Consider the following 27,500-nt stretch of genomic DNA (forward strand, 5'->3'; position numbering starts at 1 on the left):
GTTCGGGTATCAATAAGCCACAGCACAGCCGCGGCTTTGCTAGCATTTGCTCGTTCCACACCGATAGATAACAATGCAAATCTAGAACACGCCACGTGTGTCCGTTTTCTTCCAACAGGACAGAAGCGCGATAATGCACCAGTTGCACCAATTTGTCGCTCTGAAATGTGGTACCAACAGTTAACCGAAAGGTGAATAATGAGAGCAAATGTAAAATTTCACAACCGATCGGCTGCTGGCGACTGTATTTAATGGAAATGAATGCTACGAGACGGTCTAATACGTAGAACGTAGATACTATTAGTTTATTCAAATCAACCAAACACAATAAGGTGCGATTTACAAAATGCATTACATTGAGATGAGATAACGGCGGAAGTCAACTTTCGTGCCACACATGCGCGTGCGTGCACACAAACACACACTCACACATACATGTGGATAATACTTTCGCGGTTATTTAATCGATTTCATTAGGATTCCATGGTTGTGTGCTAATCCGCCTTTCAGATCTCTCTATCTCGGTTACGGTTGCCATGGTATCCCCACCGAATCGTGCGATTCGAAACTGGCTGTGGATGAGCGAGGTGTGACGATAAGGATGATGATGCGGTTAATGGACACACTTTGGGGGGGGGGGGGGGGGAACTCTGGGTGTTTGTATTAAATATAAAAAGAAATCTAACATCCTGAATTACACACACAGCGCGGCAATGGCAGTGACAATCGCCGATCCTCCTTTGTACCACCTCTTTCTTCGTCTCTTCTTCCTGCTCCACGTGGTGTTCTTAATCCGATTCCTCGTTATCAAAGTTCTCCTCGTTCTCTTCGCTATCCTCCAGATCGTCTTCTTCCTCTTCCTCCTCCTCGTCCTCGTCATCATCTTCGTCCTCTTCGTCCGAAGATTCCTTGGTCGGTTTCTTCTTACCCCGACCCCGTCCTCGCCCGGTAGCGGCCGGTGCCTTTTTGGCCGCCTTGGCTCCCTTCTTCACAACGCCCTTCGGTCGGCCCCGGCCACGCTTCGGAGAGGGTTCCTCGCCACTGTCGCCCTCCTCGTCCGGAAGCACTGCCTTCTCGCGCTCCTTTTCCTCCACCAACTTCGTGTCCTTCGGCGACAGGGCCCGGGCACGCTTTTTCGGCGCCACGCTATTCTGTTCGGTGAGGCCCGCGCGGGTAGGAAACAGGAAGAGTTGAAGAAGCAAAAAGGGAAATCACCGTGTTATCATCACCACTACGGACAAACGTACCACAAACACATTCATACTCACTCTTTCCACGGCCGCAGGACGTCCGCGTCCCTTCTTGGGTTCTTGGGTTTCCACGTCCGACATGTTTCCCGGCTTCCTGAAAAGAACTTCCACAGCCCGCGATTAGAGTCAACTATATTGATCTTCAAATTTGGAACAAACAATGATGGGCACGCAGATAAATCGAACACACAAAAATGATATCCTGCTCATTCGCACTAACACATCCTCACGTGTGCGCGTGAGTGTGGATGTATTCCTTGCCCATTGAATGGGGGCGGTGGGTGGGCGCTGGGACATCTCTCACGATTAGCTTTCGCTTTCACGTTACCAAACGGTGAACAAACGCGTGTATTTTTTAAGCAATACCATCCACTAACTCAGCAACAACAGTTACCATCAAGAACACATCTTACCTCTTCTTTTTAAACGTCTAGAACTAGAGCTCAAGCCTTCGAGAATTTGATAGACAACGCGCACCACCCACTTCACCTTCGACAGGAAAACTTACTCCGGAAGCGCGCGCGTTCCCGCGGTCAAGTGCGTTTCCGTTCCGTGGCGTTCGTACACGAACGTCGATTGATGCACGCACACAATACATACATCGCGTCGAACGCCAACGCACGATTGTTGTGTGTGGGTACGGCATTATCATCCCCCATCCCCCGCGTGAGATGATTATGTGTAAAGCCGGCGATACATGAAGCGTAAACTCAAGCGTAAATATAAAATTAATTTATACTTGAACATGTTTACATGACCGGGTTGAGACGTGTAATCCGAATTACACTGAACTTTTATCGACTTTTGTAAGAAAAATAGGATCTTTTTTCCGAAGAAAAAGATTAAAAACGCTAGTAATGATCACTCACTATTAATGCAAACCACGAACAGGAAATGTAGTGGGGCAAATCGCTTGCAAACAGCGTTTACGCTAGGATTTATGCTCCGTGGACCTATAATCTCTTTTACATCGTGTAAACGGCAAATGTAAACTTTTTGGCATTACATTCTGAGTTTATACGAGAGTTTACGCTTCGTGTATTCCGGCCTTAAGGGTGTGGAAAGGACTCGCCGTAAAAAGGATCCAGCTTGACTGGAGAACTTTTCGGACCATTTCTCTGTATGCGTGCACCAGAATGCTGGTTACAGGGAGGCAGGGTTATGTTTCTCTTCTATCGCCCGCAAAAGGATTCAATCGTACGGGTAGATGTCTAAGTACTAGCTGAAATGGAAAAATGTAATGTTATTTGAAACTGTTACTGATCCGCCTCTCGCTACTAATAACGCGCGCGTGAGAGAGAGAGAGAGAGAGAGAGAGAGAGAGAGAAAGAGGGAATAGTATCAGGGGATCACAATTTCAATCCAAGTACCCTTCCTTTTATGAAACGTTTTGTTTTGTTACTGGGCCATGATTGATCAACGCAGACACAAAAGCTGATTGCTTTTTTCGATACAGAGTTTGTTATTCACACCTTTATTTAGTGAATGGCATATTTCTCTCGTTTTCTCTGTACTCTAGTTTCCTACCATTCGCAATATTATCTATAGGATGTAAACAAAAAAATAAACCAAATTGCGTACCAGATGTTGTCATACGTTTGCGCGTATGCTGCTGCAGTATCGATGGCGAACGCAAACGAGAAAAAGAATGAACCTGGCTGCAACACTAACCACCATTGTCGCGCCTCTTACTAACTAAGTGTATATCGCGCGGCGTTGTGGCGATCTTCGATTGTTGCCAACTATTATGGCGACTCTTTTTGTTTCGATCAAAGAGAGACGGTGGCAGAACGATCATCTCGCAACGACCATCCATTCCAACATATACTTGTGCTCCGCTGCTTTCGAAGCCTTCAAAGAGGCTCCTCCATTCACGTAACTTCCTTCGTCTAGCTGCTACTCCCCCTTTCCATTCCTATCTCGCCAGGAAAGTCCATCTGTGTGCACGCGTCTCTGTTTGTTAGTTAGTTCCATAGAAAATACAAATTCCTCTACTAAAATGAACGGATTCTTAAATTCTACAACGGATGCTTTCGTGGGCGTCCACGGCCACGCTTTTTTGCAGAGTCGGTTCCGCTACTGGGAGTGGCGGCACCAGCTGCTTTCTTTTTGTCGTGCTTGGGGGGCCTACCGCGGCCTCGCTTAACCGGTGTCGGTGTTCCATCAGCCGCTTCCGACGGTGGGGCGGCACGCTTCTTCGCCGGCACGGCTACGGTCACCGTTTTGTTGAAGCTGTAGTTGCTGCTTTCGTCATCTTCACCCGAACCGACGTCTTCTTCCTCCGAAGCGGTGGATGGTGACGGATCCGACCGTGCCTTTTTCGGTGTAGCCGATTCGCGGGCCGCACGTTTGCCAGCTCCTTCACCCGCTGGTGTTTGAGGTGTGTTAGCGGCAACAGCCGGTTTCCCAGCAGATGCTGGGGTGCTGATCGATTTCTTCGGACGGCCGCGCGGTCTCTTCACCGGTACAGTTTCTTCAGTCATTGGGCTGAGTGCTGCTGCAAGTGGAATCGAAAACAGAAAAAAGCTGTATCACAAACTGCATTACTGCTGGAATAATAAAATTATAAAAAAAAGTAGTATTACAACTATTTTGCAATAAATTCACGCCCGAAGCGTCCTTTAACATGTCTTCGGGGGAACCAAAACCATCAGCAGAGGCGTTTGTTGACAATCGATGATTTTCCATATCATTAATTTCGCGGTGAGCTTCGTCGGACGTTGATGGTCGGCCAGGACTTTCTTCCGTTTCCCGAAGCTCCTCGAGGCAGTCGTCGTACCACTCGTAAACACTGTTTTTCGACATTGCGTCCTTGCCAAAGGCATTCTGCACCATTCTCAGCGTATCAGCAGCAGAAATTTCATTTCGCAAACAAAATTTGATGCAAATTTTTTGCTCAACAAATTTCGACATTGTCTACTAAAAGGAGAAAAAAATAAAGAAATTCGTTTACGCGGCTAACTGCAATATCGGGTCACCTTAGTATTTGATTTATAATTTCCCCAAAAATCAACTACTGAGCTTAATTTACATTAAATTCCCTTATTGCTATATACAGGTAGTTTCCCTCCCGAAACATAGCAAGCCAATCCCAATTATATTTTTCTACAAAAAAAAACCAATGAAAATCAAACTTATGTCGACGTGGTGTTTGTGTTCTAATACGTACAGTACCGCCTGGTACGTAATTTTTGGATGGTTGAAAATTCTTCAATAAAATTATTTAACGTTTGGCTGGCGTGTTAAGTGCTAGAAATATTGACATTTTGCAACAGTTTAATAGACTGGCCCCCGACAGGCTATTAAAACAACATGGCCACCAGGCGCTACTCGCCTGCCTAAACAGAAAATTCCTTCACATGCCGAGAGAGCTGGCCTGATCCCATTATTCGTCCCCAGCCAGAACGTTGCCCGTAGTTTGCATGTTTCTACACACAAAAATTAAAGGACAACTACGTCATCTCCGAATTTGCTGAGCGCATGAAAATTCAATAAATAGCTGCTTGGATTTTTCAATTAATTTTTTTGTAATTTTTATGTGACGAGCAACACCAAAAAAAAACTCTACAAAATGTATCCAAGCCGAACGGACCGATGTACCGATTCAGGATTACTCCTGTCCGAGAAAAAAGATGCTGGTTTGGACAGGAAAATTCCTGAAAATGCAAAAATGTGTGGAACATGTTGCCACCAAGCCAAATTAGCGATATTCTCAGTTCGGTACTGTAAAATATTGAGAAATAAAATTGTTGACACAATAAACATATCCCCAACGCTCCTTCACAATATGGAGACGCCTGGGATGGCCTCTCAATGTAAATGCCACGAAATTATTTTTTCCTGATTGCGCCCAGAAAAAAAAATTAACTGCCGGGAGGGATCCCTTTCAACGTTACTTTTCAACGGCGACCTTACTTTTTAGCTGCGAATAGAACAAGCGGTAGGATTCGCGGCGAATAGAACGATTTGGCTGTGAGCGGTTTAGATGATTTCTGTATATTTCCGGAATAGCAATGCAGCGCGATATTCCGCGAGCAAACCCGCAGGTCCTTATTTAGTGAGGAGCGTCACAAATTTATTCACTGCCAAAGGAGCCCTCCCGAAAGGACGCTCCAGAAGCCAAACCGTGAACCGTGCAAAAAAAAACGAAATGAACAAGAAGACGACGGCGAAGATTGGGAAAATGGCCGGGAAGCAGGCCGCGGGGCCGCCTGCCGCGCACAACTTCTTCACAAAAACCCTCCCAAAAGCCAAGCCACACCCGGACGCGGAACGAGGGCGTAAAATTGGTGGCCAGCAGGATTACTTACTATGTGGTAAAAGCACGATTCGGGAAAATTCGATAGCTTGGCGGCACTTATCTCCCGCGCGCGGCACAATTTCGGGCAACAGATAACGAAAGACGAAACACAGCGCAAGCGAGCGCACAAATCAAGCGCGTTTTCGGCGAAAAACGTGTGAGGCTTGTTTATACCGGGCAACCGTCATACACACATACACACATACTGGAAAAATGGTCGAGTTGGCAGCCGTTGTCCGACCTTTAGCCGACCGACCATAGACGGACAGCGGTGAGCCCCTCGCGTTCCAAGCGCGCCGCAGTGAGGCTACCCGCTCAGCAAGCATTCTTTTGAATCGATTGTAGAATAATCGAGAAGAGTTTACGGCGTTTTTAGATGACTGAGGACCAATTTTGGTATCGGTATGTTACGGATCCCGCGAAATTGTTTGGAATCCTCTTAAAAACGGCGAAATTTCCACCTGACTAAACCATAACTGTCTCAAAAGTTTACTTTGATTTTACGTACTGTAGATGGCCGCTTGCTGTGTGACGGGTTTCACACAATCCCGCACATTACATCCGTTTCGGTGTCGTCCGGGCCTGATTAGGCGTCTAGCACATTGATCCTGAACATCCTCAAGGTTCCGTGTTGTTTTTTATCCATCGATCAGAATACAACGGACAATGATATCCTATTTCGATCTCTAGCTGAACTTTTACACTTACCAAACTTCTGGTTTCACTTAATTTTTGGTAGCTGTTATACACTTCTCATACTCAATCACTTAATGAAATCCTACTGTACGCTGTTGTTATTCATTTTAAATCGATTTTTACAAGATTTACGATAAATACTACAATGATATGCAACAATCAAAGTAAAATGAGTCCCACAATAAAGGAAGCTTAGCTGATTGGATGCCGATGGGTCCCTGAGCAGACAAACTCAGTCCTTTACTCAAGGGTCATCCATATTTATGAACAAATTACAAAATACAAAGCGTGCCGTCCCGTTAGGTGATGATTACGTCCTATCACGTTAATCGCAACATCTTGATTAACACTGTGTCAGCCTCATCCGAGGACGTTGAAGCCCTTGGACTCCAACAGTAGCCGGTATGTATGAATGATGATCGATACCACACTTCACACGAATGATCAAGCATGGGGAAAGTGGTTATCAAAATTTAAATATTCGCTAAGCAACGCAAGCGAAAAGAAGGCTATGGCACGAACAGTAGGAAGGAGTGCAAATGACCACTAATCGCTTCGAAGCTTGTTGATGCCACATAAATCAAAGGATGGTGCCATCGAGGTTGACTTTTCCACTCTTTGGCGATCGCTTGATCGCTAACGGACCACCGGATGTAACAGATTGGTGAGGGGCGGCTTTATTTGTTTCTAAAAGATTAGAAGATTGTTGGAAGTGTTTTTTTTTTCAAAATGCTCAACATTCAATTGCAGATTTATGATTCTTTTTCGCAAATCTCCGCTCGTTACTAAGCTTGATTAAGCGAGAGGTGGAAAATGCAGAAAAGAAAGTAATACCCGCATGCACTAACCGGCAGGGACTGTCACTATTCCGGTATTCAGTTAGAGAGATAGAGTAGCGGAATTGGTGACGACCTTTTCCGTTTGTTTTTGCAGATGCGCCACAACCTTTGCGAAATCGTGATTTTCTCTGCACGGCGGCTAGCGAGTGCAGTCACCGCGTTGCATATCGCTTTCATTTGTCCACAAAGTCACGAAGATGCTGGCGCTCGACGTCGTCGTTCCATTTTTCTTTCCCACCCTTCGACCCTGAGCAACGCAAAAAAACGGCACAGGGCAGCTTCATGCATATCGTGGGATACGCTCAATTCAACGATACTGTACCACGCAGCGAAACACTGAATTTGCTGAAGATTTGCTAGCAGATAATCCGTTTGTTTTCATAATTCACGACGACGCAAGTAAATGACTTTAATTTGAAAACCGCCGCCGCATTTCTATTTACTCCGTCGTGAGTGAGTGGAATTGCTGTAGCATGCGCACACCTTATACTCCAAACGCAATCAACGAGCAGGAGGATATTTCTTACATAAATAGTTTGTGAACGTTCCCGGTTATAGAAACCGTCTAGGTGCCCATCATCAAAAGGCCCTTCCTTTACCGAGCGACGAGAAGATTAAAGTATTACGCCATCCCCTGCCACCATAGGTCATCAACGACTTTTTTCCCCCGATTTCAAATAGTCACGGGAAGTGGAACCGTGTTGTATTGCCGGTCGTCGTTTCGTCAGGTCGAATGTGATTCGTTTGATTTGAAATTTCTTCGTCTCTCAAACCACACACCGGTAGCCGACAACGATAAATGAAGAAATTATCGGGACCGTAGGGCGCGTAACGTGCAACAATTCGTCTACCGCACTGCAATTGTTGTACCTTTATCGTCGACGGCCGATCCAACACTTTGTTACTCTTTTATGTGGAACAGTTTTTCTTCGTTCTGCAGCGTGAGAAATGGGTAATGGCGTGGCGTGTCCGGGCAGCAAGTACAGATAACCTAATTTTGTACATGGCTGAGGAGCGATGATCGGCCTGACAAGCGCGCGAATCGGTGGGATTCGTCGAGTGTTTTGTTACGAGAAAGAAAAAATGTGTCAGGTTGAATAACTCTCTGAAGCAATCCTGGGCATGTATCGTGATACCGTCCAAGTGAAAGGGTATTTGAATGGCTGGCCACAGTTGGACGCATCATGCTGTCATGGATCGGCGCAGGGTAAGGATTAATCATCACCATCTACATCATCATCATCAACATTAAAGCAAAGCAAATCCAAATACCGCCCATTTCTTGAAGGTCGCATGTAGCTAAAGACGACTCAACAGCTTAAGACAGAAGCTGCACTTTCGGAGATCCACTCAACGTCAACCGCGATCCCACCACGATCACCTGCGGCACATAAAGAAACGGCAAAACCAAACGCGTGTTTAACGGTGACAAATTTTTCGATTTTTTTTATTTTTTTAGATTTTTTCTCGGTTACGGTTGCGCTGCGCGTTTGCGGGGGTGTGGACAAACGCGCAGCTATGCCTACAACAAATGAAAACTAGGATAAAGGAGAGAGAGATATTTACACGGAAAAACAGGAGGGAGAATAGGAGACGGTCTAACGATCTCTGATCACACGTGCAGTGGCCGTGGGCTGGATAGTAGTGTAGCCGCAACCACGGTAACCGCGGCTGCGTGATCCTTCTGTTGCTACCGCTTCCGCTTCGGATTGCTCCGGCAAGAGACAAACTGGTGGTCCACGGTAATAGGGCGCACGGTATAGTGGCGCTTGGCAACGATCGTGATGTTGTTGTTTTTTTAAGGGGGGTTCTCAGGGGACCACCATTTTGCTCTCGCAGGTCCGAAGTGACGCGTAGCGCAAGGATGGATCCTTGGGCAGCGGCACAGCGGTGCAGCAAGCGCACGGACTACGCACGGTCACACATACACCTGTCCCTCCACGATCACGTGGATCGATGTCCCAGGAGGTGCGGTGTCCGGTCGGTGCCTATTAGCTGTCCCAATCTTAGCTGGCACCCGCCGCAGGTGTATGTGGACACTCCTCGCTCGCAGTTTATGGGGGTGTGTGGAGCGTTGATGGTGTTTGCTGCGTGTTTTTTTCCATGTTTTTTTCCATTCTTCACATGCATTTGCGCGGGTTTTTGGGGGAGTGGCGGTTGGCGGGCAAGGGCGTTGTCTAGTTCCGGTCCAGTTTCCAAGATCGTTCGTTTCATCGCTCTTCGGGGCTCTTCTCTCTTCTTCGCTCTGCTAATGATCTCTACTATGTACGTGCTTGTTGGCATTCCGGGGCTGGATTGCGCAACTTAGTAGGGAGCACCGTACGAGCCCGACGGGATCTGGGGACGGGATGGGGCACCGTACGAACCGGACGGAACGGACGGAGCACCGTACGAACCGGACGGGATCGAGGCGGACGACGTCTGCAGGAACTGAGCGACCTGGATGGCCTGCTTCACACCCTCCAGATCGATGCCGACGACGCGCGACGAGTAGCCACCCGATGGGACCCCATAGGTCGACGATGGTGGTCCGTACGAGCCGGATGGGGCACCGTAGCTGCTGGACGGAGCCGATGGATAGCCACCACCGGACGACGATGACGATTGGCTCTCTTCGCGCAGCAGAATCTGGCGGATTTCGTTCAGCAGCTGCGGATCGACGTTCAGTCCCTCGGAGGTTTGGACTCCGGCCGGAACGGCCTGGTATCCGCCACCACCGCCGCTGCTGAACGAGCCCGAGCTGGAGAAGGATCCACCGCTGACGGCATATCCGCCGCCACCGCCGCTCGAGTAGCCGCCGCTTGAGTAGCCACCGCCGCCACCACCACCACCGTGGCTGTAACCACCTCCGCTGCTACCACCGTGTCCTCCCGAGGATGGACGGTTGTAGTTGTATCCTGATGGTGGTTCGGCAACGGCAACGGCTGCCAAGGCGAACGCCAAAAACTGAGGACAGAGAGTAGAGGTGCAGTTATAGAACGGAATGATCGTCGACATGTCCTCCGTGCGCAAGTACTAGCTCCGAACGTATTCTAAACGATTCAAATCACCAACAATTCTCCTCTACAAAAGGATCAGTGTTTCAGTTGGAACCGATCGGCACGGGAACGAGCCGCTAGGAACACACAAAAGCACACACCGGATAGCGACACTAGCACTGGTAGCCAGGATTACTTACCACGGCAAAGCTGTTCATGGTACTTAAGATAATAGAAAAAAAAACACGGGAGGGACTAAAATTTAGATGTTTGCTGAGACGAGTGTTGTGACCGAGTGTGGTTTCCACTGGGCCGGCTGGCACTCTTTATACCACGCTCAACAGGCACCGCTCCACTCCTCGGCCTCGGCCACGACGACGAAGGCAACGCCTGCGTCTACTACTACTCCGTGACGCCGGACGACACCGTTCCCAGCTTCAGCTTCTTCTTCTTCTCCGTCGGTTGGTCCGCTTCGGACGCTTCTGGAGGGAGGGAGTGGGCTCCATGGCAACCGAAAATACGGTTCCATTGCGTGGAGTACCTATACCTCTGGACCTGGGAGAGTGCCGAAGACCCCGGGGGGGTTGGTTCGCGTATTTCGTTTTTTTTCTTCTTTATCTTCTTCTGTTTTGCTGCCGGCGCCGTCGCTGCGATCGCGATCGCGACGATCGTCGCTGCCATTTCGGTGGGATTCACTTTCATTGCTCGTCCAACGGATTCCCACACGCCCCTCTGCATCCAAGCTTTCTTCCCCCACTCTTTCCCTGTTTCTCACTCTCTTGCTCTTTCTCTGTCACACTTCAGGTGCGATCGACGATCGTTGCGGATCGCCGAGTGGGTTGCACGTTACTCGCTGGGCGCTTGTTGTTGTTGGTGTTGTTGTTGTTGTAAGCAACATCTTCAGATCACGCTGGGCCGTGCAGACTTTTCGACATTCTTTTCTTTTTTATTGCTCCCCATCTTTCTCTCTCGCTCTCTATGCTCCTAGTGTACAATGATCGATCTGAAGTCCCCTCTACTCTCGCTCCTTTCGGTGTGGAAGATGCTGCTGCAGTGCTGGCTGGCTCTTTTTCACATCCCCTACCCCGGTGCTACGGCCACGATAGGCTCAACCCCCAGTTGAAGCATCACAGCGGCCCTCCCGCCCCATCAATGCACCCCACTTGCGAGGGCATTGGTTTTGGCTGAAGCGTACGCCAGCTCGCGATCGCTCTTCGCTTATCGCGATTTTTCTTCCGAGGATTCGCTGACGGCGCTGATGACCCTTTGCTGCTGCTGCTGTTGGAGGTTCCGCTGGAGATGATACGCAGACGGAGATGGTTTGGGGTGGAAGTTGGACAGGCCGACGGTGCCTGTGCATCACTTCACTTGGGCCAGTCAGCTGTAGCTTGCCTGAAAAGTGAATGTTGCCTTCGGCTTAGTGACAAGTGAGTGCGCGCACATCATCCCATGATCCTCGCGGCCGTTCCTTCGATCTTCTCCACTCTAAACGGGTTTCGATCTATCAGGGCTCTACCCACCGGAGCGACCATCAATACGTTGCGTGTGTTTCTTTTCGGATGTTCGACACTTTCCTGGCTTGGAATCGGTCCGGTACGATCTCCATAACCGATCGCCAATTAATGGTCACTTGTGTGTTTGCCCCTAAACACCTGGTTGCTGGTGGTAATGGTGAATTTGAGAGGGAAGCACAAATACCCGGAACGGCGTTTGGTTAACGGTGACAAATTTTCTATTTATTTTTTCGATTTTTTTCCCCTCTGCATTTTTTCTTTCTTTCTAGATTTTCTACGCGATTGGGTGCTGCGATCCTCTGTTCATTCACTACGCGGTTCAAGGTCTATTGGAGTCTATTGCGGTACACCGTAGGACCCACTCGGTGGTCCGTAGCTGTTGCTCGGTGGCTGCTGATCGCCCTGCCAGTACTCGGCAAGTGGAATGCTCTGGACGGGTTGCTCCAGCATCAGGCCCACGATCCGCTCCATACCACCACGCGGCGGACCGTACGAGGTGCTGGGGCCCGAGTTGGAGCCACCGTTCTGTGAGGCCGATTCCTGTTCGTGCTGCAGCAGCACCATCTTGACCTGTTCCAGCAGCTGCTGATCAACCATCAAACCCTCGGACGTCTGCTGGCCCACCGGTTTCTGTAACAGTACGCCACCACCACCACCACCATTGCCGCCGAATCCACCGCCATTTCCGCCACCGAAGTTGCTGTGACCGTTGCCGCCACCACCATATCCGCCGTTACCGTTTCCACCGGGGAAACCACCGGGCAGTGGTGCTTCCGCTAGCACCGAGGCACCGATCAACGCCACACACTGCAAGGTACACACGGGCACAAGGTATATTTATACGCTCAGCACACTCATCACACTCCTCAAAACCACCACTAGAACGCCGTCCAAAACGTCTCGTATGGATCCATCTGGCTACTTACCGCAACTGCAACTCCAAATACGCGCATCTTCCTTTTCGCACAGATCACGGTTGGTTCTACTGGGCTACTACCTCACAATCGAACGCCACTCGACAGAATGTGCCTGCTGGACGATTGTTCCTAGCGATTTATAGTGGTCCGAAATGCGAAACTGTCCTTGAGTCTGTCCATAGATCACACCGGACCTAAGGCCGACGCATCGGCCCGGGTATTGCACGTAGACGTAGTGGCTACTTTTGGAGAAGAATAGACGACGCTAAAGCGCGCACAGGCCGGCGCGCGATCGTCCCGCCGATTATCGCACGAGTCGAGCGCTTAATTGGTGGCAGCAGCAGTACCGCCGCCACTTCGCGTTCGTCCCCGCGTCCCCTGCCGGCCAAGAACTTCGGGGGTACCAGAGGGTATTTGGCCATCATAATTGTGGGGTGCCGCGATGGACGCGTACGCCCGGCGATGGGGAGGGTAGAGAGAGAGAGAGAGGTTCTATTCCGATTCGCAACAAAACCCGCTCGCGTTGAAGAAGATGAGCGCGCGTGATGCCGCTCGGGAACCGTTTACCGATCCATACATGGTCAACAGGTGACAAACAGGGGGCTAACGAAACGGGACACAGACGTATTAATCTGCTCGTTGATTGTTTTCCGATGTTCACCGAAGCACGTGCGAACCACTAGTTTCCTCCTTCTCCTCTTCCCAGGGCTTCTAAAACGGACCAACCATCGGATGCGATCGTGAGAGATGATCAGGGGGAGGGCTTGTTGTTCTTTTTTTTTTTGGGTTTTTTTTTGTTGCCCTCTGGTGTGCTCTTCGTGGGTCATACGCAAAAGCTCATCAAATTAGCGAAGCGACTGGATGGCAGACGTGATCTCGTTGCCCTCGGACGAGACGTGCCGTGGCTGGGGCCTCGTAAAATGTTGGCCAAATTGCTCCGTGCTGGAGGGGATCGTGCGGGCCATTCTAATGGAGCGTTTGGATGACGGATGCTCGGTTTGACACGAATCGGCGTATCCATGGCAACGACGCAGCGGAGATCAGTAGCCGGTGATCTCCCGGTGATGGTTGGAGCGATGCTTCAGATCAGTTACCCTGGCTGGCTGTCGAGTAGCGTAAAAGTGGCAAAACGATCCCGCACCATCTCGAACCGAGTACTTTGAATCAACTGGCGCAAGATCCGCGTAACGAGCTCCACCAGCATGCTTTGACGTAACGTGCTTGGCGTCGCGTTCAGCGAGCCGAGGATCCGGAAATGGTTTCCGGCGCAATTGTTTCCCAAAAAACGTCATCCGGTGGTGGATCAGATACGAGGAGGAGGAGAAGGAGGATGCATATATGCACACCAAGTGTGGCGGCACCCCTAAAATCTCTCAATCTCGTTTCCGCTACTTTCGTCCGCGGTGCTAAGGGCTTCGGCTCCCCTTTCAGTGGATTGATTGTTTTGGGTGTGCCTGCAAGTGGCAAGACGCTTGACACGCGTGCATGGATACCGCTAGCGCGCCTAGATTTATCTCGATCTCGGTTGCCATGGTTATGGAAAGCCAAGCCACTCTCGTGGTTTGCAGTTTCGTTTCGAGCTAGCATTAGACACAGAGGCAATAATTAAGAAGAGTGAATTCCCCCCTCCACCCTTTCGACGGGAGACGCGAGTGTGCAGATGAGTTTAGTATCCGGCACCGCCATAAAGGAGCCTGCTGGAGCCGCCACCTGTCATGCGGTCGTTAAAGATGCTGTAGGGCATTTCGTCTCAATTAGAAAAGCAGCGTGCGCATCGTGTGTTGAAGATGCTAGCGGCTTGTGCTTGCATACTGCGACGATGGTGGATGTCAAGTACATTGTTTATTTGGTAATTGTAAACAAAAACAAGGTTTATTTAATTTCCTCTCGCCCGGTGTATAATGATGGAAAAATGTTGCGAGAGGGTCAGCTCACTGCATAACCGCCGCTTAAAACAGGCTACTGTGCTCTGGATTCAACAATGGGACCCACTTCGCAGATCATGTGCCGCCAACAGGGCAACGTAATGGAAGAAAAAAAACAATGTCAAACAGACGAGTCCGAGAGAATTGAGACAAAAAACTCGGACTTAAAATTGGCAAAATTATGTCAGCAGCATATTGGAGTTCATTACCTTCCATCGGTCTGCGCCGAGGGGGATGGAAGAGAAAAACCTACGGTAAGAGACGATGTACCGGAGCGGCAAACAACAAGCAATTTGGCCTCAAGGCAAAACTCGTGAAGCCGAATCATGCATCCAGATTGTGGTTTTTTTTTCTTTCTTTAATGTATTTGTCTTGTTTGGCACTACTTCCCGAGTTTCGGTAGCCGTAACCACCATCATCACCACCACCAGCCTCCGGTAGCCTCCGGAAGTGGAAACGAAGCGGAAGGAGAAGCCCTCCCCCCATTCCGAACCGAACCACACTACAGTTCAGCTCTGAACAGTTTATGTGATCCGTGGCGGCCCCCGGGGATTGGATTGGTGCGAACGTTAAAAAAAAAGCAACCCCGGTTCACGGTTTCGTGTAATGAGGATCGAGATCGTTTGCATGTGGCCCTCAGCACCTTGAGAGTGACGTCCATCCACGCTCATCATTCCCCTTCTCTTCTTCTTCTTCGAACTTCTTCTTGACGAACAGCATAATCTTCATTACCACCGGCCACTGGCAGGTTTGTGGTAAAATGGTTTTCGATTGATAGATTGAGCCTAAGGCCACGGAGCGCTGACTGTGTGCAGGAACAATTAGCCAGCTGTGGACCTGTGCATGTGTGTGGTCAGTTCTCCCGAGGAAATCCACAACATAGTTGACCAGAGTGTCCAGTTAAATAGATTGATTTTCAATGTTCGATCCAATGCGGTTCGCTTACGTTTGTAAAGGCCAGACGAGATGCCATACGATCGGACACTTTGCTGACACTCAATCCTTGCCAAATGTATCCAAAAAAACACAAAGCAGAAACCCCTTTTTGGTGAATTGAAGCAGCAGCGACCATGAAACACATTCCCTATAGCAACCGTAGCAGGAGGGCGAGGTTCGTCGCTTGCTGCGCTGCGGAGTCTTTTGAAATTGCGCACAGAGCATGGAGCGGCGTTTTGCGAGAGGGAAACCGAACCGCAGCAAACGGTGCAAGATAGCGATCAGCCCCTAACGGGGCGATGATGGGTGAGGAAAATAGTTAATTTTCATTGGCGATTGTGTTTGCAGATGTAATCAATCCACTTTAGTGGGTTAGTGCATGGAGTTGCATACTTAATCCAGCTATACGTCGCTCCGGTGCGTCTCTTTGTACAGTATCGCATGTATTGAAGGTTAAAAACAAGATCGTTACATTGTGCCAAGGAATGTTCGTGCTTGGTTTTTGTGTGTGCGTGAACCATTCAACAAATCCAAGGTATCCATTATCCCCCTCCCCAAAAGTGATGATATCGAAACATTACCCTACCGTTTCCTGCTCCGTAAGACAAAAAAAGAAACAAATTTTCCATGAAGGACGTCGCCGGATGGAATCGAGCGATCGAGCGAACGAACAGCAAACAATTCGAAATGACCCCAGCGTACCCGGGGACCCCAGCGTCCTCTGGCACTTCGTACTGCACTGCGCTCTGTACAATGTAAGCGGCGAAGCAATTAGGCTCATCATCCAATACTCGGTACGATGACCAGCGTAGGCAGAAAAGGCCTCATCCGTGTGCCGGCTAGTGGCCACGGGGAATTGGAAGGGCAATCGTGTTTGGAAACTTATGGATTAGCTCGCATCAGTTGATGCGATAATACGGCGCCATCCGAACCATCACTGCAGCAGCACAAGCAGCAGCAGTTATTCAACTTCCATGCCCGGTCCCGGATTGGCGTACCACTACAAAACACACCAGCACCATCACCATTCGTAGACGACAACGTTCGAATCGCACGGAAATGTGGTGAGAGACGATCGCCTAAAGTGCATTCCTACATCTCGTGTGTGAGCTTCCTGAGTTGTTGTTGTTGTTGTGATGGTAGACAACACCACGGACAACCACCACCGGATCGTGGACGATTCTTACGTTTCGTAATGCACCAATCGCGCGCATCGTGTAGCACCGAGTCGAAGCGTTCGCTGATAGTTTCGCCCCCAGTACAGTGTCCAGCACGCGCTAGTTAAGTTGAATTTGCATTTCCATTCCCATCGTGGTCCAACGGCCACGACGACAGATTGCAGATGCGATGTTGTTGGCACACGATGATGTTCGGATCCGCGTACACGCGCCCCCATGCTGTGTTCCACATTGTTCCACTTTTTTTTCTGTCAGATACTACCTCTTCGGTGCTTGGGTTAGGTTCGTGAATAAATAGTCCACCCATTCACGAGCCATTCCCGCTCCCCTGATGGGTTTGGCATTGGAAAAATAGACTACCACCCCCCGGGGGGGCGCGGGCAGTCCGCTAATGTTGAGCCCCGTATGCCTATCAGGTACGAAATTGCTCCACCAAATCGAGATCCGATCGTTGAGCGCGCCGGTTTTTGGGCAGGTGTTGTGGCAGGCGTGAGAATTGCTGTCGGCGAACATCGTTCCACCATCGCGCGTTGCTCCACATACAACAGGCCAGCCAAGTTGGGCAATAAGTTAGCCCAACCGTTGTCTGTTTTACTTTTGAATGTGTCTCTCTCTCTTTTCTACTACACCCTTCCCAAAAAGGGATCGGAGAGCGTTCATCTTTTACCATCATTTTAGCGGAAGTGGCACAGTACGGGACCCACTGTTTGCAACAACAATCGCTGCTGATGATGGTTTGCTTATGATCTGATCTGTTCGTTCCAAGACTCCAAGACCATTGTGCCGGTGCCGATGGGACTCACGACGTGAATTGCCCAAAGGATTGCCAGATATTGTTCAACGCAATTCACGCAGCAATTGCTTTGGTGATAAGAAAAAGAAAACCATCGAGCGTCGATCACGATCACATTTATTTCCAATCCTTCCCCTCCCAAACCGGGATGCCTTCATGTGTTCAGCATAGAAAACAACATTCACCTTCGGGGTGCACGTGGCAGCATTCAGCATAACGGCTGCCGATCACTATTACGTGGGATGATAGTGTAATTGATTCAATTATGGAGTGGTACCAAGTGCGAACGTAACCACACAGCATGTTCAACGGTTTTGGTCATTCGCCAAAAAGCATCACCAAACCATTAATCATGAAGGCCGGATCGAAGGGGAGACACCGATCGATCGAATCGATGGAAAAGCGTCGTCGTCGAGGAGTGAGTATTCGGGGTGAGGGTGAGAATGGGATAAGGATAAACGGTGGTGGATAATACATGGCGCATCCCTCTCTTTACCGCCGTGACGTGACCTCGGTGTGATCTTCGCGAATCTTGACTGCAGTGCCCCGATAGCATCTTGAGAGAGGCGCTCTTTTGCGCTCATCGTTTCCTAAAATTGGCTTCTTAATTACCATCCAATCACTTGCCCGAGAGTGGCACTGAGGACGAGACAAGGGAGAAAAGAAGAGAGTGAAAGGGCGATTCTTCCAGCGATAACACGCATCCATCCGAGAGGTACAGTAAAGGGGCACCACGTATGTGCGCTTCTTCACCATAGTCAGCGTCACCGGCAGATTGGTAGGCTCCTTTCGATCGAACGACCTTGACCAACTTGGCTGGCCGGTCCTCAATGACAGGTGGTGACAACGGGAGGACAACGGGAGCGGAGCAGGGGAACCACCGTTGTCAAGCAACCAACATCGGCACAGGGCATCATCATTACAGCGCACGTTGGCCAACTCGAACTCGAACGTTCATTTTCTCTCCGTTACCTCCTTTTTTCAAGTGGATTCCTCTTCGCGAACGCTCTCTTGTGCCACTAAACGCGATTATGACGAGTCGGTAAACAGAAGCCAGCCAGCCAGCCAGCCAGCCAGCCAGTAGACATTTGACCACATTAAGTGACACGGATCATTAGATGTATTGTAGAGTCCACCCGGGTCCCCCCCCCCCCCCCCCCGGGGTATCGCCGCCGGATGATGATTGATGACACATGGGCATCAACGGCAGCATCTCGGGTGGCGCGAAAGCAACTTCACCACCACGAGAGCCTCTCATTAGTGCTGACCACGAGGAGCCACGACACCGTAAGCCGTAAGCTTACGCGCAGCCATCTTCTGCTTTTGAAGGAGATGAACTTTCACAACTGAACGCCAACAACCGAGCCCCCGTCGGTGGGGTCGGAGTTCCCCAACCCGCGACCGGGTGGACATAATGCGCTACTGGAACTTGAGCATTCTTCACCGAACACCGCAATCCGTTGCATCCTTACGAACGGTGGTGTGGTGCGGTACCTATCACTCGTGACTTGAAATACATTATGCAAACAGTGCATCTCACATGTTGTCGGTGCTCGTTCGCCGTACGGTTACGGTACGAGTTCTCGGCTTCTGAATCCCTTTTGCGGCGAGGGAACCGCGCTGCGTTATGTAACTACATTCGAGCGCAAGGGGTTCTACACGGACGGATAATCATTTATCAGAACCATGCGAACCATACCGTTGACTAGAGGGATTTCGTTGTGTCTCTGCAGCATCGTGATGACCATGGCACACCATGATGTAGAAATTAAAAAAGTAAAATGGAAATCAACGATTGAAATACTCTAAACCATTCTAAGCAACCCTAGCGATTTGTTAGACGTCGAAAGGCAACATCCGTGCATCAGTTAGTGGAATCTGCGTGTCCGGTGCGAACAACGGTAATCTCAAATATATCTTTGTTTAATGATTTTTTGTTATTTAAAGAGAACAGTACAGTAGTAAGGCGGTAACGGAAAACCAAGAGAGTGATTTATTGGATAGTAATCCCAGGAATTCAACCAGGAATAAGGAAATCCTTCCAATTTGTGTAACCGTAGTCCACTGGGAGGAGGAGGAGAGAAAAGCCAAATACTTGAAGTAGCCAAATGCATTCAAACACCATGGCTACAAATGGCTTCCGCTTTATTGCGCTGCGAAGTGCTGTTGGTGACGAGCGACAATCAGATTCAATCCTTCGTCATCCATCATCCAGTTGGAAGACAGTGAAAGCAACTTCCACATGACGCGCTGCACCGTTTCTCGGTATTGTCTCTCGGTGCATCTCAATCCATTGCTACGGCTCGCTGCACGAAATGCCATCACCTAATGCATTTTAGCTTTTCCAGGCGCAGCTTCTGGGCGACCATCTGATGAACCATTGCACCCCCTCGGCGGTCGGTCGTGGCCATATCGGATGAAGAAGCATGAAAAAGCGTTTTAATCTGTGAGTTCTCTCGCAGATCGCCTGGTCTTACTCTCCGGTGGCTTATGCAATGGGAAAAGCTCCAGTGAATGCACCCACAGGCAGCAGCAATAGCTGCACTCATCATAATGATTAACCGGCGGTAAAACAACCCGGTGCCCCGATTTCTCGCTCTCTCTCTCTCTCGGGACTTTGCTCATCTCAACGGATTAAGGAAAAATGGTAGACCCTGTCTTCTTAAGGTGAGCGATAATTTCCATTATCCGGCAGGGAAACTAATTTGATTTTCTGTTACACTCTTTCACTCTGGCCCATTCTAGCAGCTCATCCGTGGTCCATTGCCGCGGTCCCAGCATAATCAAACGGTCGGCCGGTCAGAGGTTTATTGAGGTTGAGGCGATGCCGGCCAAATTGTGGGCTGCCTTTTTGTTGCCGGCCACTACCCACGCTTGGTTCGTGAGCCTCATTATGGGAAAATCCCAGTTTTCCGCCGGTGTCCACTGTTTACCAAACGAGCACTGTGGTAGCTTCTGTGGCCGTTACCTCAGTCACGCTGGAAAGGAATGCAATACCGGACGCTGGAGTAATTGGAAGGTTGGTCCGTTTACTGTTGCTGGTGCTGGCTGCTTGGCGATTGTTCGTCCACTCCGGACGGCCATTAGAGGTGCACCGTGCTGCTGCTGCATCATGGTAATGCATGGTATTATCGCGGATTATCTAAGAGTGCAATTCAATAGTCGGCCACCACGTCTGGTCGTCTTGAGTTCCGCGTGGGGTTAGGCAAAAGATTCGCACAGAAAAGCGCAGACCATCGCATCATCATTCTACCCTCTCTTTCTCTCTCTGCGTCCAGCGATTGACCATTTCTGTCCACCATTGGTTGGAAGATTGGTTTTGTCTTTTGAAGAGCTTTCTAAACTGAAGCTTAGTTTTGTGGTCGACGGTGTGGCGGGATCACATGACTGAGCGCGCGATGATGCTATCACGATGCAAACAATTAAACGCGCTCGGGACACCTTTCCCTTCCCGAACCATGTCGCCGCCGGACGACGAGAAAGCTGCTGTTTGGCCAATCAAAAAAGATATTACGAGGTGGTGCGTTTTGGCAGGGGGGGAGCAGCATTCGAGCCAGGCAGGTGTATTCAATTTAACCTTTAACCTCTACTTCCACTCCATCACCGTTCGCTTCGATCGGCTCGATCCGCAATCTCGATGGCGATCCTAACCTTCAAAATGGTCCTCTGGGCTGGTGGAAGGTTGAATGTGGTGAACCCCCTATTTGGTGAAAGGGACGATAAAAGGAAAACATAAAAACAATCCACAGAAACACGCTCCACGCAAACGGTCCCCATTCCCGGAGTAAGCTAAGCGCAAGTAAGAAGAGCGGCAGAAGCTACCATATGATGCCTCCCTCTCGCGCCCCCGCCGGACACCGTAATGTGGAGTTGCAATCTCCCGGTTTCTCCCGGCGAGTGATGCAATCCTTACACCCCACATCACACATACGCACGATGTGGCGGCGGGCGACGATCACGTAGGCCGTGAAATGTCGACAAACGTCGACGTCGTCGTTGTGTGCTGGCACGGTACAGGAAGCCAGCCTCCCTGCCTATCTGGCTGCCGGTCTGCTTGCTTGCCCACTAACCGTCACATCCTTCTCGGCTGCTGCACTCGCACTCGGAACGGACGTACGGGATGATGATAATTTACGATTGCATCACGATGACTCGCCTCCACCGCCCCCTTCAACCAAGGCAGAGCTTTCGGGGCCGCCGACCACCGGCCGATTCTCCCACTTGCCAGTACCGAACCCACTACTACACCGCAGGCCCAAACCGAGGCCGTCAAAAGGCCGTCTTCTTTCTTTTCCTTCTGCCCCGAGGGCGCGGGAAATGCTGTTTGATTTTCTTTTTGCGCTTAACCAACGCGAACCACGAGAAAGCCACGGGAGGGCCGAGCAAGTTTTGCGCTGCGATGCACGGTGGGTCCGTGCCATTTCACACCCGGTACGTATCCCAGTTTGGCATAGGTCATGAAACAAAAAAGCGCACCAGCAGCAGCAGCATAAAACAATAAAGTCACCCTTGTCCCGGGCGCCACGGCCAAACACGTCGGTCGATCCGGTCCAGTACGATGGATGGATGCGGGCCATTCTTTTTCTGCTCATTTTAAGAGCACGCACGCCAAACCAGTTCAGAAGATCGCATTTGTTGGTGACCCCTCCCCAGGTTGAACTCCGACATTTGGACCGTGCGGCCACTGCCACTTTCCTTTCCTCACCGAAAGCCCAGCAAGCGTGGTGCGAAAGCGATGAAACGACGCGCAACCTTTTGAACCGATAAATTGATACAATTTTTGAGATTGACGCCACTGCACCTCTACGCAGATTCGGGCCAGGTGCCGGTGACATGCGGTTGACGGTTTCGGAAATTGAAGGTATTATGGATGCCGGACCATGTTAATGGCCATCGTTAAGCGCTATTAGGTAATGCAAATGTGTGCTCCCGTTCACACCAGCCGGGCGTTCGGGTGAGGGAGGGGACCATGGCAACCATCGTTTGCGGTGGATGCCCGGATGGCATAAACCATCGAGGGTGAGCGGACTGCTAAGTTGTACAACTTAACGGCCCGTCTAATGGATAATGAATAGGCGGCGCTATATCCTCGTCCTCCCGTCAAACTCTGGCGCAGCGAGAGAAGAGAAAAATGACAAAAAGGGTGGTGGTGCATTGGGAAATAGTTTTCCGAACAAGAATCGGGCTTGGGCTCGACTCTATGGAGCATTAGTAGTGGGGTCACGTGACCGTTACGCTGACCGCTGTGTGATCTCCAGCAGTGGGGAAAGATAGCAAAAGGTCGCTTTCTTGCGCATACTGTGCGTTATCTGTCTCAATTTTTCATACATATACAATTCGCTGGGTTCTACTACACGAACTCTAACCACCATTTATACAAATTCAAATTGTAATTTAACCAAAAACTTAAACAAAACTCTCCACTTGTTACGAGGAATCTGCTTTCTTTCTACGATTTAGAAATCTTCATACAATTGCTATGCTTATATCAATCCAACAGTTCTGTATATTCGTTCAACCAATATACTAAAAATAACTAAACGTCCTTTTCTTCTCATCTGGCTCTCCCATTGTGGTCTTATTTTTCCGGAAGGAAGCATAAAAAAGATGTTTTGTGGGCGAGGTTCCACCGAGATTTGAACTCGGATCGCAGGATTCAGAGTCCTGAGTGCTAACCGTTACACCATGGAACCGATGAATCATGAGGTATTTAGACCTCAACCTATGCTGTATGGGGCAAAACGAGGAGCATAACTTCATGGGTAATTCAGGGGGCTGAGCTTTCTTTCACTTCAATGAGAAAACAACCCCACTTTTTCACAAAAATGGGATTGATTTTTGGCTGAGGGACAACAGTTTTGTGTGGGCTTAACAGCATATGACCTCTAGGTAAAATGTTTCCTTTAATAACTACACCATAAATATTAGATCACCATGGTCTCATTTCCGTTGGTCATAGGTAAGGATAGATTTCATTTCTGTTGAAACAGCTTAATATTCATGTATGTCCCAAAAACGAGTTGTAGTTCTCTTTATTTTTCGTACAACGTAAATAATCAATATGAAGAATTACAGCTACACTAGTCATAGTAAATTCTATGCCGACAAGTTATCAGGTAAAAACGTTCTTGCTCATCTGCACCACGCGCTCCTCTCAACCGTTTGCCTGTAGTACTCGCAGCAAATCCACGGTGGTCGTTTGTAATGTTTATTGTTAAAGCACTATCCAGTTGAAAAAGTTCTACATTCACCCCTTAGTCACAGATCTAACACACAAACACACTTCCTTGTATATAGACTCACAGGTAAACAGTTTCAAAAAGATCGATGGCCAGATTTGTACATTTTGCAGTGCCGATATCGTTTTTTTTCTTCTATTCCATTTCAGCAACCGCCATGCTTTTAGGCGATGCAATCTTAACTCCACTAACATCTAGCGGCCACTCCCGATTAGAGGCTACAATTATCTGATGTGTACGTGTACTGTGACTCACGTTGACGCTTACATAAGACAAGAAAACATTCTTGATGCTAAAGGTTTAAATTCATTGCTCCATCATTTCACTTTAGTAAATTGCGTTTCCTTGTGCTTGTGTTTCTGTGCCGATAGGTCGACAAATGTGCCTCTATTCCGTAGTGTTCACTAACCGTACTACCCTGTCCGTATCGCTGGCAGCGAATATGCTTAATAGGCGAAACACTAAACACTAATCATGGCCGTAAAATAACTGTTCTATTGTGCTGTTCAGTACAGCCGCTCCGACGAATGAAACATGTCGCTCTCTGATTCTTTCTACATTTCCGTTTCGTAGTATATATTTTTTTGATTGTGCTTGTTGCTGCTTATTGAAGTATATGAAAAGTAAAACAAAAAAAGGAAACTTATAAACGCTACCTGTAGCCCGTTCAATTGATTTGTCTTTCGCAAAAACGCGCCGACCGCATTATTGTGAAGCGTTTGAGCGGTTTCTGATTGGTCTCTCTATTCTTTATTTCCGGTTCATCAACACTTGGTCTCAATTCAAAAGAAAGCAGTGCAGTGCACGCATCAAATTTTGCTGTACTAAATTTCAAGTGTTCAGCGTGTCTAGTTCAAATATAGCTCGTATAGTTTAGTTAAGTTTGGTCCGAATAGGGAAAAAAACGCGGCAGAAGGGATCGAAAGTAAACTTCATATAAAAGGTAAGTTTGTCCACTGTTGCCGATCACGAATCATCTTCGTGTCACAATATGGCGACTTTCCCCTTTTGTCCAATGTAAAATTTATAGAAAACCTTTACAGCGGTTCTTTGAAGTAAAGGAGAAGAAAAACAGATCTTATATACTATCGGCACTTTGGAGAAATCTTTCGAATATGCACTTGAGAACTACCCTGCGCCGTCACTACTACTGTGGCCTCTACGAATTCGCGCAGAGTAGCTTTTTGGTGCCCTCTCACGATAACTAAACTCGGCAACTAACCATAAGAAAATGAAGCGGAACAACAACTGGTAACCGGTGAACGAATCTGGCTTGCTTTAAGGGGCCGCTGCCGGTGCTGCCTCCGCCACTGCTGTCGCTGATTCCGTCGAAACAATCTTCGGTTCGGCTGTGTAAATAACAAAAACACCAGAGGGAAGATTAAAAAAATCGTCGTAGTGCCGCTCTGATAATACAGATTCGATCAAAAGCTCATCAACAGTAGGTTGATTCTCACTTACCAATTGAATTGATCTTCTCCACAGCGCTGTCTTCCTTGCGATCGCAGTCAACACTATTGCTCGTGACGGTTTCCTCTACTTTAGCCAAAGATTTATCCGATTCGACGATTGAACTTTTGATAGCCACTGCATCAACTTCGGGAGCAGCATCCTTCGGCTTCACAACGGTTTCTTCGTCGTTCTTTGCGGACACTTCGGTAACAGCGCTAGCTTGGATTGTCTCCTTTACTTCTTTTTCGGCTGGTACTTCCGCTGGTGCTGCTTCGGAGATGATCGGAGCCGCTACCTCGCCGTTAGCCACCACTTCAGTTGGGGCATCCGGGACTACCGGTGTCTCCTTTTCATCCGCTGCAACGGTTGCATCCACGTTGTCCGATGCTTTCTCAGTCGAGTCAGCAACAGTAGCGGGCTGTTCCTCCACGGTTGCTGGAACCTCTGCCGTACTCTTCTGTGAGTCTACTTCCATCGCTTCTGAAGCCGGTTCTTTCAGCGTCGGTTCCTCAACAGACGGCTTTTTAGTCTCACCATCATCATCCTTTGCCACTACCGCTTCTACTTCGCTCGATACCTTCTCCTCCTCGGCTTTGCTTGCTAAAGACGATTCGGAAGATGGCTTCGTCTCCGACACGTCGTCAGCAACAGCTTTTTCGACATCATCCGCCGTTTCCTTGGACGAGGAAACTTCTTCCTTATTCTGGCTCTCCTCGCTGGGCTTCGGGGTGTCTGTATCTTTGACCACGGGCGCTTCTTCCTTTGCTTCACTGGATACTTCGCTGGCAGTGTTTGCCGCAGTCGCAGGAGGAGCAGCATCAGTTTCCATCTTTTCAACGGATGGTTCCTTTGATTTCGCAGGTTTTTTGTTTTCCTTCGACTGTTCCTCGACTTGAAGACTGATCTTTTTTGGCTCGGTTACTTGACCACCTCGCTTCTTGGGTGTAGATTTGCTGGTGGCTTTCTGTGAGTCCGCCGCTGATGATGATGATGTTGGCGATACCTTTGACGCGGTTGCGGTTGTGCCTCGAGCGCGCTTAGCAGGCGGTGTTGCCGGCGTGGTCGGTGGTGTTGCTGTGACACCACGAGCGCTCGATCTCGTCCGACGACGCCCATCTTCTAGATCCTCCGCGCTAACACCGAGCGTTTTCAGTAACTCCTCACTTTCCTTCTGGAATGCATCCGCCTTCCGCTTCGGTGTGCGCTTCGTCTAGAACGGGAAATGGATGACCTTAGGATTAGTGCGTCTCGGCTCTTCTCCCCTCCCAACCCAATTCGAGCCGGAAACTTTACTCTGGCGAGCGAGCACGCCACACGTAAATTGGCCGCTCGTGTAAAGAGTACGCATTCCTGAAAGCTGAACAAGTGATCTGTTGTGTTTCTTGTTTCACATCTTCACGCAGCGACAGCTCCCAACAATGCCGAGCGGCCAACCATGGCCTAGCCAGCAGTTGAAAGTTGATACGCATTTACAGATTATGTTTTATCAGAACGCCATGGGCTGCCTAATGCAGGGTGGGGGGTTTAACAGACAGCTCTATGTACACTTGATATCGTTCTCAGTTTAGCCTCTCTCCCACAAGCACACGTAGTTGCGCCACACGTGGGCACAATGGTGGTAAAGCACGCCACATCTGGCGCGGCCTTGATTCATACCACACCCGTTTTCCCGCCCCAATAGCTATCGGCGATCAAACGCGTAACTTTGGTAACACAGCTCCAAGCATGCAATCTACCCCCGCACAAAGAATCAAAGGCTACTTCGAAAGTTTTGGTCGATCATAAATGGCCACAATACGCTCGGTAACGGTGCGACTTTTAAAAAATACGCGCTCAAACTAATTTCCGCGAACAGACCGTAGAGTGAGATGGCCTTGCTCATATTCATCTCACTGCGCTTCTCACTCGCTTGAGATGGATCGTTGCGTGTACGGGTATTCTGGGGTTTGGAGCATAAATCATCGAAGAAGGGATTAAATTATCATTGACCTCGTAATGGCATTATTCTGCCCCGACTACGACTTGACAGAGGCCATTGAACCATCGGTCGGTTCCTCGCTAATTATCAGCTCAACTCGGTTACCCGCAAGACGGAGCGATGTTTGGTTTTCGTCATAATTGACTTAAGCATAATAAGCACCGAGGGAGGAAAAAAATGGCAAACTTCACGCTACCACCGCCGTCACTTGCGTGGGAATGCACTTTGGCCATGTTACGCACTCGTTACCGCAGCACCCGCCCGTAGCGCTACCGCAGCGTCCCAAGCTCCGCCGTCCACTTACCGGTGTTCCGGGGCCTGAAACTCCCTCGATCGGCTTCGCGCTAGAATCCATTTTCTGCTGCTCGCTTCCACAACAAACGCACGAGCATGTACCGACACGTTCTTCGTCCGTCCGACTGGCCAAAGAGAGGAACCGAAAACGCCGGATATTGACTTTGCACGGATTCGCTTTGTCTGTCGCCGAACAGTTCGCGGGAAAACG

The 27,500-nt window shown here is 49.3% G+C and overlaps 5 protein-coding genes and 1 non-coding gene across 10 annotated transcripts in view; all 6 read right to left on the minus strand.

Moving 5' to 3' along the window:
* Window positions 1-338: 338 nt before the first annotated feature.
* LOC126570867 (chromosomal protein D1-like) lies at window positions 339-1,780 on the minus strand. 2 transcript variants are annotated; one of them, XM_050228928.1, is made up of 3 exons: window positions 1,664-1,780; window positions 1,269-1,344; window positions 339-1,151 (listed from the first exon to the last, which is right to left on the minus strand). In XM_050228928.1, the coding sequence occupies exons 2-3, from the start codon at window positions 1,329-1,331 to the stop codon at window positions 789-791; spliced, it is 426 nt and encodes a 141-aa protein (XP_050084885.1). In that variant the 5' UTR covers window positions 1,332-1,344; window positions 1,664-1,780; the 3' UTR covers window positions 339-788. The 2 variants fall into 2 exon arrangements, with proteins under 2 accessions (XP_050084885.1, XP_050084886.1); XM_050228929.1 differs by having other exon boundaries at window positions 1,269-1,354; window positions 1,664-1,776.
* A 908-nt stretch (window positions 1,781-2,688) lies between these two features.
* Window positions 2,689-5,721, minus strand: LOC126570866 (uncharacterized). 4 transcript variants are annotated; one of them, XM_050228924.1, is made up of 3 exons: window positions 5,561-5,721; window positions 3,836-4,166; window positions 2,689-3,747 (listed from the first exon to the last, which is right to left on the minus strand). In XM_050228924.1, the coding sequence occupies exons 2-3, from the start codon at window positions 4,161-4,163 to the stop codon at window positions 3,269-3,271; spliced, it is 807 nt and encodes a 268-aa protein (XP_050084881.1). In that variant the 5' UTR covers window positions 4,164-4,166; window positions 5,561-5,721; the 3' UTR covers window positions 2,689-3,268. The 4 variants fall into 4 exon arrangements, with proteins under 4 accessions (XP_050084881.1, XP_050084882.1, XP_050084880.1 ...); XM_050228925.1 differs by having other exon boundaries at window positions 2,689-3,744; window positions 3,836-4,169; XM_050228923.1 differs by having other exon boundaries at window positions 3,836-4,169.
* A 2,881-nt stretch (window positions 5,722-8,602) lies between these two features.
* On the minus strand, window positions 8,603-10,344 carry LOC126581722 (loricrin-like). Its single transcript, XM_050245574.1, has 2 exons — window positions 10,264-10,344; window positions 8,603-10,031 (listed from the first exon to the last, which is right to left on the minus strand). The coding sequence occupies exons 1-2, from the start codon at window positions 10,279-10,281 to the stop codon at window positions 9,390-9,392; spliced, it is 660 nt and encodes a 219-aa protein (XP_050101531.1). The 5' UTR covers window positions 10,282-10,344; the 3' UTR covers window positions 8,603-9,389.
* A 1,442-nt stretch (window positions 10,345-11,786) lies between these two features.
* Window positions 11,787-12,600, minus strand: LOC126581763 (WAS/WASL-interacting protein family member 1-like). Its single transcript, XM_050245642.1, has 2 exons — window positions 12,504-12,600; window positions 11,787-12,384 (listed from the first exon to the last, which is right to left on the minus strand). Exons 1-2 carry the CDS (start codon window positions 12,528-12,530, stop codon window positions 11,914-11,916), a joined length of 498 nt encoding a protein of 165 aa, XP_050101599.1. The 5' UTR covers window positions 12,531-12,600; the 3' UTR covers window positions 11,787-11,913.
* Window positions 12,601-22,947: 10,347 nt separating this feature from the next.
* On the minus strand, window positions 22,948-23,019 carry Trnaq-cug (transfer RNA glutamine (anticodon CUG)). The gene has a single exon. It is a non-coding gene; the product is annotated as a tRNA-Gln (tRNA).
* A 314-nt stretch (window positions 23,020-23,333) lies between these two features.
* Window positions 23,334-27,500, minus strand: part of LOC126571327 (serine-aspartate repeat-containing protein I-like) — a 4,277-nt gene continuing 110 nt past the window's right edge. The window contains exons 1-3 of the mRNA XM_050229743.1: window positions 27,300-27,500; window positions 25,027-26,227; window positions 23,334-24,914 (exon numbers count right to left, since the gene is read on the minus strand). The exon at window positions 27,300-27,500 is cut by the window's right edge and continues 110 nt beyond it. Coding sequence (XP_050085700.1) covers window positions 24,844-24,914; window positions 25,027-26,227; window positions 27,300-27,350 — 1,323 coding nt within the window. The 5' untranslated portion in view covers window positions 27,351-27,500 and the 3' untranslated portion in view covers window positions 23,334-24,843. The remainder of the gene's footprint in view (window positions 24,915-25,026; window positions 26,228-27,299) is intronic.

This window comes from Anopheles aquasalis, chromosome 2, assembly GCF_943734665.1.
Source record: "Anopheles aquasalis chromosome 2, idAnoAquaMG_Q_19, whole genome shotgun sequence".
Lineage (NCBI taxonomy): Eukaryota > Metazoa > Arthropoda > Insecta > Diptera > Culicidae > Anopheles > Anopheles aquasalis.